Source organism: Zootoca vivipara, chromosome 12 (assembly GCF_963506605.1).
Source record: "Zootoca vivipara chromosome 12, rZooViv1.1, whole genome shotgun sequence".
NCBI classification, from domain to species: Eukaryota; Metazoa; Chordata; class Lepidosauria; order Squamata; family Lacertidae; genus Zootoca; species Zootoca vivipara.
Genome location: NC_083287.1, coordinates 57,801,295 through 57,815,050, shown reverse-complemented (window position 1 = coordinate 57,815,050; position 13,756 = coordinate 57,801,295). Strand labels below are relative to the sequence as shown.

Sequence of the window (13,756 nt, the reverse complement as noted above, 5' to 3'; positions counted from 1 at the left end):
AGACAGAGGGAGGAAGAGAGAACACTGAAGTTCCCCTTCCTCATTTTATTCATCTCAGAACAGTCAGCCATCCACAGAGAGGAAGGGTGCAAACTCCAGAGCAGAGGGATCAGCAGACACCACACGAGAATCTTCTTCAAGCACCAGAGGCAACACAAAAGCAGGTACCATTTGCTTTCTTGTCTGAGGAACATCAAAAACTCCCTTTATACTGAAACATCGCATTTGTCCTTCTGGCTGGAAATGCCAGCAGTTGAACTGGAGACCACTTCTGTACAAACCAGACGCTCAACTACTGAGCTGTTCCCCATACCCAATTATGAATCACATGGAGAACAGAGGAAGCTATCTTGGACTGAATCAGACTAACTGGTCCATTTAGATCCGGCAGTAACCGACAGTGGCTTCTCCAGGATTTCTGAATGGGGAGGTTCCAGGGGCTCAACTGGCAACATTCAGCAGTAGCAGCAGAAGGAAGGAAGGAAGTGGGAGAGAGTCCGCTGGCTGAAGGAAGGGGGGGGAGCTCTTGGTATGAACCTGACCAAACATGGGTTAGGCTGCTCCATCCATGCGGCAGTGGTGGCAGTGAAGAAAGCCAACTTTTCTGTCACCATTGGCTATGTTGCTCTGACACCCCCAGAGGACTGTTGGAACAACTATGGAAGGCACTTCAGGGACAAAATGGCTCATATTTGGACAGACTTGTATGCCACAGTTAGAGTAAGCCCAGTGGATCTGTCTGCAGCACTGTCTTGTTCCATTTATACTGGAGCAGTTTAGATTATTATAGCCTGAGATGTGGACAGACTCCTTGAAGAAGTGCGGCTGACAACCTGCCTCCTTGACCCTTGCCAATCCTGGCTTCATAAAACTAGCCATAGGGGATTGACTGGGTGGCTCCCAGGAGTGATTGATGCTTCATTGGAGAAGGGGGGGGTTATCATCTGCACCCCCTCCTTAAGAAGACCTGGTTTTAATTCTACCAGATCTTCAAGATCATATGTGACCCGCAGGTCCCAACACATGCCACAAAACCACTTGCACTATTCAAAAATGTTTTTCTATATAGGCTGAAGGCCACTTTGGAAGTTGATTTTAAAGATCCCATAGAGGAGAAAAATTGGCCTGTTATTTTGGGGGCGGGGGTAAAATCTTTAAATCAATATAAGAAAATATGAGAGAATTGGCACTAAAATGGTTCTCTTTCATGTCCTTGGAGCGCCTCTGGATTGTTGGAGGAGTTGTGGAATGAAGGGCACCTACCATCACATTTGGCAGCCATTTCGGCAGAAGGCTTTTAGAGAAGTAAAGATGGTGCTTAAAGAAAATATTTTATTCTCACCCAAATCTCTTTTCTTGAAGGGCAGAATAAAAATAAATAAATAAAGTATGTCTGTTTAATTACCTCATTATTGCTGCAGATTTCCCAAGGATGGAAATAATTGTCTGAAATTAACACCTCTACTATGGTGAAGCTATACATGGAAAATTGCATTACATGAAAAAATTGCTTGCCACACCAGGTTCTTTAAAGGAAAAAGAAAGGTGGCCTCTTTGAATGCATTAAAAAAAACCATACACTTGTCTCCCACACAAATCTCTCAAGAAATTTGGGATAAGTAACATCTAATGGGTCGCGGGTGGCGCTGTGTGTTAAACCACAGAGCCTAGGGCTTGCCGATCAGATGGTCGGCAGTTCGAATCCCTGCAACAGGGTGAGCTCCCGTTGCTCAGTCCCTGCTCCTGCCAACCTAGCAGTTTGAAAGCACATCAAAGTGCAAGTAGATAAATACACTACAGCGGGAAGCTGAACGGCATTTCCGTGTGCTGCTCTGGTTCGCCAGAAGCGGCTTTGTCACGCTGGCCACATGACCTGGAAGCTGTACGCTGGCTCCCTTGGCCAATAACGCGAGATGAGCGCCGCAACCCCAGAGTCGGTCACAACTGGACCTGATGGTCAGGGGTCCCTTTACCTTTAACATCTAATTGGTTGGGGGGGGGATTCTTGAAGTAATATAGACCCTTTTATTCATGCCACACCTAGTTTCAGCTATAGGTTTAAGTTTCTATATATCTGGCAATTCATGTGCCCCATATCTCTTGTTCTCTCCCTTCCTACGATGCTGAAAGTATCTTATCGCAAATATTCAGACAACCAGCTTTCCTTGTGAATTTATCATCCCATGCCAGCCTTGGCTTGGTTCAGTTACCAGTTTGCTTCCAGGCCCGATTCAAAGTGCTCACACTGGTGTTTAAAGTCCTAAATGACTCCTGCCCCAAACGCCTGAAAAACAGTCCCCTGTAGATGCCGAGATCAGCAGAGGGGGCCCTCTTGGTAGTTCCTCCACCCTCAGAGGCTTAGTGTGACGGCAGCTCAGAGGTAGCAGGGCCTTCTCTGTGGCAGCCCCTGAGCTGTGGATCTTCACTGTACAGCTTCCGGAGGGTGCTCAAGATGCACCTCTCTGCCCAGGCTTCTGAAGCTGGATGTGTATGTTTTTAGGACCCACCTTGCTTTAAAGTTGTAAGTTGTTTTAAGCTGTTCTTCATGTTGTGTTTTAATGCTGTAACGCTCCTTGGAACCTTTGGGTGAAGTGTGGTTAATTAAATAATAATAATAATATAGTAATAATAATATTGTAAAGAAGATGCTGTTCTGCTGGGCTATGGTCCATCCCTACTTCTGTTTTATGGCCAAAATCTCTTGCTCTTCAACTCCTTGTAGGGTGATCTAAACTGGCTGGCTCTCCAGCTCCATTACTGCATGTTGGATGATTGGAGAAAGGCTTCTGCCCACAATGTTGCTTGTGAGAGAGGCTGGAAATGGGGATGGGACCTGTCCAGGGATGGACCAGAGAGCTGAATGGTGGGAGCTAATGAACTTCATTTTCTGGTTCTTTTCCAGCTGAGAAATCTGCCTGGACAATGGATAAATGGATAGAGGAAGATACCGGTAAGTCTCTCCTTTCTCCTGACCCTCCTCTGAAAGAACCACGTGATGGGAATGGTCAAGGTTGGACCATTTCTGAGCCACAGTTGGCCGTGACATGGCATGGGGCAGGGGGGCCATGGCCCCGGGTGCAAAATTCTGAGGGTGTGCAACCAGGCACCCCCATGCAAGGACCGGCTTCCGCGGGGATCCCTGCCCTGATCTGGCAAAGGTGGCAAAACAGCTCAGGACCACAATGAGCAGGCGTGGACGGGGGGAGGATTCGCCTGCCTAGGCCCACATCAGCTGGTTGGGCTCCTCCCTACATGGGCAGGTAGGTGGCACAGGGCTGCCCCACTTGGCTCTGGTGAGGGGGCACTCCGGTGGCGTCAAAATGAGGGATCCTTCCAGAGCACCCAAGCAGGTGTATTTCAGGGACCAACCCTTCTTCTGATAGGAAATGCCTAGGGGGGAGATCAGTTGGCGGAGAGTGAGAAATGTCACTCTTTTCAGCTGAGGAATGTTGGACGGTATGGTATGAGTCTGGCCAACCAAGGGTTTTCCATAACAATAAGCACCTGGGTTTGCATTGTCATCTCTCAGTTTTGCTACTGCAAAGTGCTGTAAACGGGGCGTCCCTTGAAAACAGTTCATTCCTGGATTCCTAGACATCTTCCTAATTCCTTTCCAGAGACCGACAAAGCACAGGAGAGCAGAACCACAAACCTCAATGAAGACCCAGATCTACGGATTGTTCTTGTAGGGAAGACGGGAGGAGGGAGAAGTGCCACAGGAAACACCATTTTGGGGCAGAAGACCTTTGAGTCCGAACTCTCTCCGAAGCCAGTGACCCAGACTTGCAGGAGAGAAGTCCGAGCAGAGAAGTGGGAGGGGAAACAAGTGGTCGTCATTGACACTCCGGCCATTTTTGATGCCTGCCTTCCAGAGCAGCAGAATAATGCAGAGATCCGGAACTGCCTCTCTCTCTGTGAGCCAGGTCCCCACGCTCTGGTGTTTGTGACGCGGGTTGGCCGTTTCACCGAGGAAGACGCTAAGATTGCCAAGAGAGTGGAGGAGGTCTTTGGCCCAGAGGCCACAAAGTACACGATCGTCTTGTTCACCCACAAAGAAGACCTAGAGACAGAAAGCCTAGAGGAGTACATAAAGCTGTCTGGAAACAGAGCCCTGCAGGATTTGGTGAGAAAATGCAAGGGCCGCTGCTGCGCTTTCAACAACAGAGGGATGGGAGACGAGGAGGAGCTGCAAGTGGAGGAGCTGCTGGTGAAAATTAAGCAGATGATGATGGAGAACCAGAAGAAGCCTTTCCTTGAGCAGTTTCCAAGAGGATCTACAAGAAATGCAGCCGAAATGAAACCAGAGGAAGAGGCAATGGACACAGATGAAAGAGGACCAAGTGATTTCCCTGAAGGTAGAGTCAAATTATGATTCCGAAGCAGTTATAGACCTCCCTGAGTTGAGTTTCCCAAGGTAGCCCTTCCTTAAAGAGACCCACCAAGTACCTGCATTTCTTCTTTGTTCAAGGAAGAGCTCAAATGAGAGCCAAATTCTGCACCTAGAAGGGGGTGGCTCTGTAGCTTGCAAATATTTTGCAAAGGATGGGAATGCATGTTTTTGCTTGCTTTCTGCAATCAGTCACATGAGACCTATGCAAGCGTTTGATTCACACATGCAAACCATGTGCCCAGCAACCCAGTGGTTGGAAATTCCGGGTCATTGGGGCTCCTGGCTGTGGGGTGGCTTCTATTTGTGCTTGGCTGAATGTGCTTAGAAGCCCCTTCAGATCCTCCCTCATAATGTCCCAAGTGGAGTCAGTGCAAGCCCAGACAAAGGCAGGTGGACACCTGTGTTCTTCCTCCTGATTATGGATGGGAGAATCTCTTAAGTTTTGGCTTCTCTCTCCCTCTCATTTTCCCAATCATACAGCTCTCCACATTTCAACATATACCCTATTGTGTACATTTTTGCACACCTTACCCGGTTGTAAAATTGCACTGATGAATTTGGAGAAATGTGAATTTCAATTGATAGTTGTTTTGTTTGAATATTGTTTCAGAAAGTCTGAATCTGATAGATTCTTCCAGGGGAAGAGACTCCACAACCGCATCCTCACCACTGGGAAGTCCTGGCCACACCACATCACTGGGGCACCCTGAGCCTCCCCAACCAACAGGACAACAGGAAAGGCACCCCCTGCCAATCTCAGGAGGATCTGGGGCGACCGATGGAGGGGGAAGTGTTCCAAGAAACCCCTTGGTCCCAGGTCAGTCTGGCCTTGAGAGCCCTGGATAACACCTTAAATAGGGTCCAGAGGCATTCAGACAGCCCTGGATGCTGTTTCAGTTGACACTGATAGATTATCCACACTTACATTATCCACACTTCAAGAAAGAAGATTCCACCTAAAAATTAGGAAGAACTTCCTGACAGTAAGAGCTGTTCGGCAGTGGAATTTGCTGCCAAGGAGTGTGGTGGAGTCTCCTTCTTTGGAGGTCTTTAAGCAGAGGCTTGACAGCCATATGTCAAGAATGCTTTGGTGGTGTTTCCTGCTTGGCAGGGGGTTGGACTGGATGGCCCTTGTGGTCTCTTCCAACTCTATGATTCTACATACATTTTACCCAACACATTCCAGGCAAACATCCATGATTTAAAACTCTGTGTCTGAGAATGTTTGTTTGTTTTTCGCTTTGGGGTTTCCCCACAACAACTGACTGTCTAAAGCTGAATCAAAGCAAATGTCATAGAATCATAGAATTGGAAGGGAGCCCTAGTGCCATCTAGTCCAACCCCCTGCAATGCAGGAATCTCAGCTAAAGCACCATTGACAGATGGCCATCCAACCTCTGCTTAAAAACCTCCAAGGAAGGAGAGTCCCCCACCTCCCAAGGGAGACCGTTCCACTGTCAAACAGCTCTTACAGCCAGGAAGTTCTTCCTGCTGTTTAGTTGGAATCCCCTTCCTTGTAATTTGTAATGTCAATTCAGGTTTTCCAAGGCTTGACATTTGCTCTGATTCAGCTTTAAAGAGCAGGTTTTCTTGGGGAAACCAAGACCAGGTCATTGGGCCCAGAGCTATAACCTGAGGACTGTGCCTGGGAAGCATGGAGGAAGCGGAGTGTGGTTCATGTCCCTTATTCCTTTCCAACAGAGCCTGAGAACGTGAGTCGATCCCACAAGGATTCAGAAGTGCGGGTCGTCCTTGTTGGGAAGCCTGGCGGAGGGAGAAGTGCCACAGGAAACACCATTTTGGGGCAGAAGACCTTTGAATCCAAACTCTCTCCGAAGCCAGTGACCCAGACTTGCAGCAGAGAGGTCCGAGCAGAGAAGTGGGAGGGGAAACAAGTGGTCGTCATTGATACTCCGGCCATTTTTGATGCCTGTCTTCCAGAGCAGCAGAATAACCCAGAGATCCAGAAGTGCCTCTCTCTGTGTGAGCCAGGTCCCCATGCCCTGGTGTTTGTGACGCAGGCCGGTCGTTTCACCGAGGAAGACGTTGTGGCCGCCAAGAGGGTGGAGGAGGTCTTTGGCCCAGAGGCCACAAAGTACATGATCGTCTTGTTCACCCGCAAAGAAGACCTAGAGACAGAAAGCCTAGAGGAGTACATAAAGCTGTCTGGAAACAGAGCCCTGCAGGATTTGGTGAGAGAATGCAAGGGCCGCTGCTGCTCTCTCAACAACAGAGGGACGGGAGAGGAAAGGGCCAGCCAGGCAGAAGAGCTGCTGTCTCTGATTGAGAAGGTGGTTCAGAAGAACTGGGACCAGCCGTATCTCATGCCGCGTCCGATGGAGATGTCACTGGGGTCAGATGGAAGGAATCCTGGGGAGACTTCAAAGCAGACAGTAGCAGAGGAACCAGTGGAAGATGAAATGAATGCTGGAGAAATCCCCGAAGGGCAGAAGAAGAAGAAATCGAAACATTGGGGGGTGAAGGTAGGGTTCAAAGAATAGGAATGGGGCCCCTGTCTTTTCTCATTGCTGATGACGTACATGGTAGCCAAATTCAAACTTGGAAAAGGAGGATGGAACAGGGCTGTTTTCAGTTGCTCCAGAGGGTAAGAGCTGAACAAGCAGCTCAAATGTACAATACAAGGAAAGGGATTTAGACTAAGGTTATCAGATTTTTTTCAATGAATCCGGGGACACTATACATACATACATACATACATACATACATACATACATACATACATACTACATGTTTGGGACGTTGATGCTGCAGCGATGGCAGTGGCAGAGGGGTGGCCGTTGCCTTGACCTCAGCTGCCACATTTTCCCTTCCTCCTTTCTCCCTTTCCCTTTCTCCATGAGCTTGGGCAGCCTCTGAGTTGTTGGTTCTTTGGTGGGGGGGGGGGGGAAGCACTGTGTGGTGGGTCAGGCATGGAAGATGGAGAAGGAGGGCCAAGAGCGGTGGTGGCGGCGAGGTTTGGGCAGCGTGATGCCTCCCTTCCCATCCCAACAAATTGTTGTTGTTGTTGTTGTTGTTGTTGTTGTTGTTGTTGTTGTTATTCCCTACTTGCGTGCAAGCAGGAGGGGGCAGGGATCCCTCAGGCAGTGCAATGTCTCCCTTCCATTGGAGCAGCCCCAATCCCATTCCTACTTGCATGCAAGCAGGAGGGGGTGGGGATCCCTCAGCTGGGAAGGGAGGCTTCCCGTTGCTTAACTGAGAGATCCCTGCCCCCTCCTGCTTGCACGCAAGTAGGAGTTGGGAGGCTGCTCCGATAGGTAGCATGAAGCCTCCCTTCACAGCTTAGTTGCTGGGGTCAGGGAAGGTGGAGGCAGCCCAGAAGCTGCATCTTAGAGCCCCTGCACCACCATCCGTTGGGGACTTCCGAGCAGCTCCTGAAGCCAGCCAGAGCCAACTGCTCCGGGCCGCTGCTGTGTTTCCCGGGGACATTAAGTGAAATCCGGGGACATTCCGGGGATGGAATTTGTCCGGGGACTTATTTGCAAATCCAGGGACTGTCCCCGGGAAACGGGGACGTCTGGCAACCCTAATTTAGATTAAACATTTGGAAGAACTTTATGTTCCTGGGGAGGAATTCATTAATTTAATGCATGTATATCCCATCTTTTCTTCCAAGGAGTTCAAGGGGGCACACGTGGTTCTCCCCCCTTCTCATTTAACCCCCCCAAATGCTATTTCATTAGAAGTTTTTAAGCAGAGGCTGGGGGGGGCTCCCTATTGAGAGGTTGGGCTAGATGACTTTTGAGGTCCCTCCCATGAGTCTAAGGGAGAGGGGATAAATTCTTGCTTATTTGAGAACTTCCCCCTCCTTCTCCCCCCTTCCCTCTTTCTTCTGACTCCACACCAATTACTTATGGGTTTGTTCCCAACAGGCATTTGCTTCTCCTATGGACTCCCTTCGTTCTTACTTTGACCCAGAATCTGGACAAGCTTCCAAAGAAGGCAAAGGAGGAGCAGGAATATCTCATCCTCCAATGTAAACGGAAGCAGTATCATCAATAAACACAGCAGGATAATTTGTACCCAGCATGGGGCAGGGGGGGCAGCTGCCCCCCCCCGAAGCAAAATAAATAAATCGTCCTGCTTCACGATGGCTGCAGCTGAGCTGGAGATGCGTTGGGGTCCCACAAGAAGAGCCTGAAGCGGCTCAGCAAGGCACAGCAGCGTTGCTAGCCTTCTGGCTGCCCAGGGTGGCAAATCAGAAGGCACCCCGCCAGGGGTGGGGTGGGGTGTCCGTCGCGCGCATAAAGGCTAGCGACGCTGCTGGGAGGAAGGGACCCGCGCGAAGGGAAAGGAGGGGCAATGGAGACAGGGAAGCGGCTTCCTCCTCTCCGTTTCTACCTCCCCTCCTTGAGCTCCAGTGTGAGGGCAGCGCGGGAGCTGCGTCCCTAACCAGCCTAGCCCAGCCCCAGTGGCGGCAGCGCCGCCACTTACTGCTCCTGCCGGCCATGGCCCAACGGTGTGCCCAACCCCACTGGCCCCGACTCCGAGGGCTGCACATGGGCCGCTCCTGGTGGCTGCAACAATAGCCCACGGCGGCGCGGCGCCTCAGCAGCTCCCGGGTTGGCGCGCCCTCGGAGTGCGCAGCAGATGCCGCCACCGCTTCTGCTTGGGCTGCAGCGGCAGCAGGAGGCGGACAAGGCGGAGGGGCTCTAAGCCGCAGAGCCAGGCCTTGCCCCTGAGGAAGGACGGAGGAAAAGGAGGGCGGACCTCAGCTCACACCCCCGCCGGGTCTGTGGAAAGCGGAGGCATCTCGAGTGTGCAGCTTCTCGGCTGCTCAGCCAGCCCTCCCTCTCTCCCTCCCTCCTCCTCCTACTCAGGTGGGGCAGCAGTCGTTGGAGGTGGCGAGGGGGCGCCGTGCTGCCCCCCACAAAGTGGAGCCCGGGGCCCCCACCCCCCGATTGCGACGCCCCTGGCCGCACATGCACACTCTCCACCGGGGCGGCGCCCAGGATGAAACTTCTTCCCGGAGTCAGTTTCACCTGGGCTCCGTAGCCCCGCCCATGTTTCCACTTTGTGGCCCCTCCCCTCCCATGCCTTGGCCCCGCCCCTGAACGACTTGCCCCCCCCAGTTTTGATCCTGCGTACGCCCCTGAGCAGAAGAACACCCCTCCTCACCCTGAAGGGAGCACCTAGCAAACATCAGTTTAAACATACAGTATAAGGCTTTATATGACTCTATTGGGAAGTTTTTAACATTTGATGTTTCATTATGTGTTTAGATCTTATGGAAGCTGCTCAGAGTAGCTGTGGCAACCCAGTCAGATGGGTGGGGTTCAAATAATAAAATTTATATTCTGGTGGAGTGTTTGCTTAATTTATTCATTTGGTAAAAATATGCACCCCTTGATTGTAAAAAGAAAAGAAAAAGAACCTCAAAGCAGTTTGCAAAAACAAACAAACAATGCCATTAAGAAGAATTAATGATGACTTAAAAGCTGCATTAAAAAGTTAAAATGACATGAGCTACTAAAAGATTTAAAGTCTCGCCAGCTTTCTAAGCATCTGAATAGGCTTGTCCAAAGAAGATTCACACGCCTTCCAAGTGTCCCTATTTTCCAGGGACAGTCCCAGATTTACAGAAGCCACCCCGGTTTCAGATTTGATCCCAGAATGTCCCGCTTTTCCTTAGAATAATAGAATAATAGAATTGTAGAGTGGGAAGGGACCCCAAGAGTCATCTAGTCTAACCCCTCGGCAATACAGGAATATGCAGCTGTCCCATATGGGGATCGAACCTGCACCCTTGGCTCTAACCAATAGGGACATCCAGGTTCAGGATGCCCTATTATCATCGGAGAAATGTTGGAGGCATGGAGTTATGGAACCCATGAGCCAAGGATAGAAGTAACTAGACAACCTATAGAAGACATCTGAAGGCAGCCCTGGATAGGGAAGCTGTTTAATGTTTGGTTCTGCTTTTATATACATGTTGGAAGCCACCCAGAGTGTCTGGGGCCACAAAGTCAGGTGTGTACAAGTAATAAAATTATCAATAATATTATGGAACAGGACGACCCTATTTTCATCAGGAAAATGTGGGAGGGTGAGGAATAATTTCAGCAAGTGCCAAAAAGATCACAGTGTCCAACCCCCCCCCCCTGCTATTTGTGGTGGAAGAGAACCCCCAGTTTGGCACCCTCTTAAGCCACAGTCGGTTTAAGGATCCTCTGCAAGGGTCCTTCTTCCTTGCCTTTTCTTGCAACAGGCTAAACACAGCTGCTACTGCCACCCTAGGAAGCTTGATGCCAGGGGCCCAGCAGCCTAGTATGTCTGGACCTATTGAACGGAGCTCCTTCTGAGCGAGGAAGGTGCGCCCATGAGCGCAGAGAGGCTGCCAATGCCAAGGGCTGCAAGCGAAACAAGGGCGTCTCCCGGGTCCTCTTGCAACGAGATCCCTTTCTCCCTCCTCCTCTCCACCACTCTGCCCTTCCGAGCTGGCAGACCTCACCTCCTCAGCTGCTTCTGCAGATCCTTCTTCGACCCGCGTCGTCTTCCACCCCATTTTGAATTTTCCTGCCGTGAACGGGAGCGAGCGAAGAGCTGCTTCTCCGAAGGGAAAATGAAAGTACAGTGGTACCTCTACTTACGAATTTAATGCGTTCCAAACACACATTTGTAAGTCAAAAAAATTGTAAGTCGAATCCCATAGGAATGCATTGGGAGAAAAAATTCATAAGTCGAAGCAACCCTATCTAAAAATTCGTAAGTAGAAAAAATCCTATCTAAACCGCATCCAAGATGGCGGACTGAGCTCCATTTGTAAATAGAAAAATTTGTAAGTAAAGTTATTTGTAAGTAGAGGTACCACTGTAGCAGCTGAATGAGGTTCTCTTCTGTTTGGAATGAGCAGGACAAGAGTTCCCCCTAGTGGCTGCTTGGAGAACTAGCAGCTGGCTTGGGTGATGGGTGGCCGCGTGGGGCGCTGTTCAGCTTAGAGAAAAGGGGAGCGCACCTTCTATCCTAAGCCTCTGCGGGGATCGCTCTCCTCCCGCGGAGGCTTGGGACTGGGGGAGGCAAGCTGTTTAGAAGGGAGGGAAAAGGAGAAAAGTGTTGCTTGGGAGGGAAAAGGAGAAAAGTGAATTGGGAGGGTTAAGCAAGACTTCATGACGGTGGGTCTCTGATAAAATGGTCATGAAAAGCAGAGCAAAAGGAAGGTGACAGCTGGCCAAGGATCCAGGAGTCCCTGAGCATCCACCCTTTGGCGTGCCTAATTTTTTATGTTGCAAGCCTCCAGGCAGGACCTTGTGAGCTTCCTAATAATAACAACAACAATAATAATTTATTCTTTGTACCCCGCCCATCTGGTTGGGTTTCCCCAGCCACTCTGGGCGGCTTCCAACAAAAATTAAAAATACATTAAAATGACACACATAAAAAACTTCCCTAAACAGGGCTGCCTTCAGATGTTTTCTAAATGTCAGGTAGTTTATCTCTTTGACATCTGATGGGAGGGCATTCCACAGGGCGGGTGCCACCACCGAGAAGGCCCTCTGCCTGGTTCCCTGGTGACCAGGTACCGGTAGGTGGGTGTGACGCTTCCAGACCTAATCAAAGGTCTATTCATGCAGCCATCGCACGCGAGAGGAGGCGAAAGCAGACGGCTCATGGCCCTCCCAGAAGGAGCAGCACAAGCAGCAGCAGCAGCAGCAGCAGCAGCAGTGCCCACGCGCAGAGGGGAGCGGGCCGAGGAGGGTAGGAAGAAGGAAAGAGACACGTGCCAATCAGGGTGGGAGGAGCAGGCCGGCTGCCCAATCGGCAGGTTTGGGTTGGCTGGGCTCGCGCTGCTTCTCCTGATGGACAGGAAAGGTTGTCGGGGGGGGGGGGTATGAGGCACCCACAGGAGCATAACTGTTATAGACACACACAAAAACACACATCAAGTTTAGAACGTTATAGTCGGCAGGGCACAGCTGGCAGGCATGTAGGGAAAGGGGAGGCAGCCAGTCAAGCCGTGCAGCTCCCCCATTCGCTGGGGCGCCCCTGAGAGGCCAGCGCCCTGGCACAACAAGCCACTAAGCCCCATGGGAAAGACGGCTCTGCATAGAATCATAGAGTTGGAAGGGGCCTGAGGGTCATCTAGCCCAACCCCCCTGCAATGCAGGAATATGCAGCTGCCCCATTGAACTTGCAACCTTGACATCATCAGCACCACAATATACTGAGAATTGCACAGAATGATGCCTGGCAGGGGACGAGGCATATTTTTTGAAGGGGACGACCCCCCCTAATATTCAGGGTGTTGATCAACGTCACGTGCATGATGTCATGACGTCACACGGCATCACTCATGGGGGGCCCTCAATCTCCTTATGGAGATGCTTATCATGGGTGTAGGCGGGGGGGCAGGAGGGGGCAGTTGCCCCCCTAGAAGCAGGGGCACTGGCCAGCCTGCCCCGCTGCCCGGTGCCGCCCGGTGCCGTCTCCCTTCTCCCTGGCTGGCTGTGGGGCGGGTGGAGGGAAAGCCCCAGAGCCTCGCAAAGCGTTTGGCTGGCTTTCCCTTCGCCCGCCCCACAGCCAGCCAGGGAGAAGGGAGGCGTCCCTTCTAGCCGGCTGGCTGTGGGGCGGGTGGAGGGAAAGCCAGCCAAACGCTTTGCGCGGCTCTGGGGCTTTCCCTCCACCCGCCCCACAGCCAGCCGGCTAGAAGGGACGTCTCCCTTCTCCCTTGCTGGCTGTGGGACGGGCGGAGGGAAAGCCAGCTTTCCCTCCACCCGCCCCGGCGATCGCGAGGGGGAGGAGGGGATCGGAACAGCCCGGTTTCGAGCTGATCCTGGCGCCCCCTCGCCCCTGAATGACCATGGCTTTCCTTGCCCCACTGTGGCCCCTCCCCCTGCCCCTTGGTCCCACCCCTTGCCGCCCCTGATTTTGATCCTGGCTACGCCCCTGATGCTTATTATAAAGGCATTTTTAGGATTGTATTTGACTCTTGTAAATGGCTTTGGAGCTTTTCATAAACCCAATAAGCTAAGTCATGCTGATGCCTCTCCCCCTCCCCCCCCTTAAAAGGTGATGAGAATGTCAGTCTGCAAAGAGAATGGGGGGTGGTCTGGGGGCAGTGGGGGCTGAACCATAGGAAAGGAAAGGCCACTGGGTCCGAGCCCCAAGGTCATAGAATCATAGAATCAGAGTTGGAAGAGACCACAAGGGCCATCCAGTCCAACCCCCTGTCAAGCAGGAAACACCATCAAAGCATTCTTGACATATGGATGTCAAGCCTCTGCTTATCAATCTCTGTCCAGGTTCAAATGACCTGCTGGCGAAAGGTGCCCCTTAGAATAGCCACCGGCTGAAGGTCGTGGTCCTCTGCTGCTGAGGTTCATTCCTTTGCCTGGGAGACGGTCCATGGCT

General features: G+C 51.3%; 1 protein-coding gene across 1 annotated transcript; it reads left to right on the top strand.

Annotated features, from left to right (window-relative positions):
* The first annotated feature begins 20 nt into the window (after positions 1-20).
* On the top strand, positions 21-8,933 carry LOC118092286 (uncharacterized). The gene is made up of 6 exons (XM_035130190.2): positions 21-164; positions 2,903-2,950; positions 3,618-4,355; positions 5,001-5,207; positions 6,092-6,873; positions 8,281-8,933. Exons 2-6 carry the CDS (start codon positions 2,923-2,925, stop codon positions 8,386-8,388), a joined length of 1,863 nt encoding a protein of 620 aa, XP_034986081.1. The 5' UTR covers positions 21-164; positions 2,903-2,922; the 3' UTR covers positions 8,389-8,933.
* The last annotated feature ends 4,823 nt before the right edge of the window (positions 8,934-13,756 follow it).

What these genes read in the sequence shown, in the direction of transcription:
- LOC118092286 (XM_035130190.2), top strand. Translation starts at nt 2,923, where the DNA reads ATGGATAAATGGATAGAGGAAGATACCG. An exon ending in ATGGATAGAGGAAGATACCG is followed by an intron (nt 2,951 to 3,617) that starts GTAAGTCTCTCC and finishes ATTCCTTTCCAG; the next exon opens with AGACCGACAAAGCACAGGAG. An exon ending in AAGAAACCCCTTGGTCCCAG is followed by an intron (nt 5,208 to 6,091) that starts GTCAGTCTGGCC and finishes CCTTTCCAACAG; the next exon opens with AGCCTGAGAACGTGAGTCGA.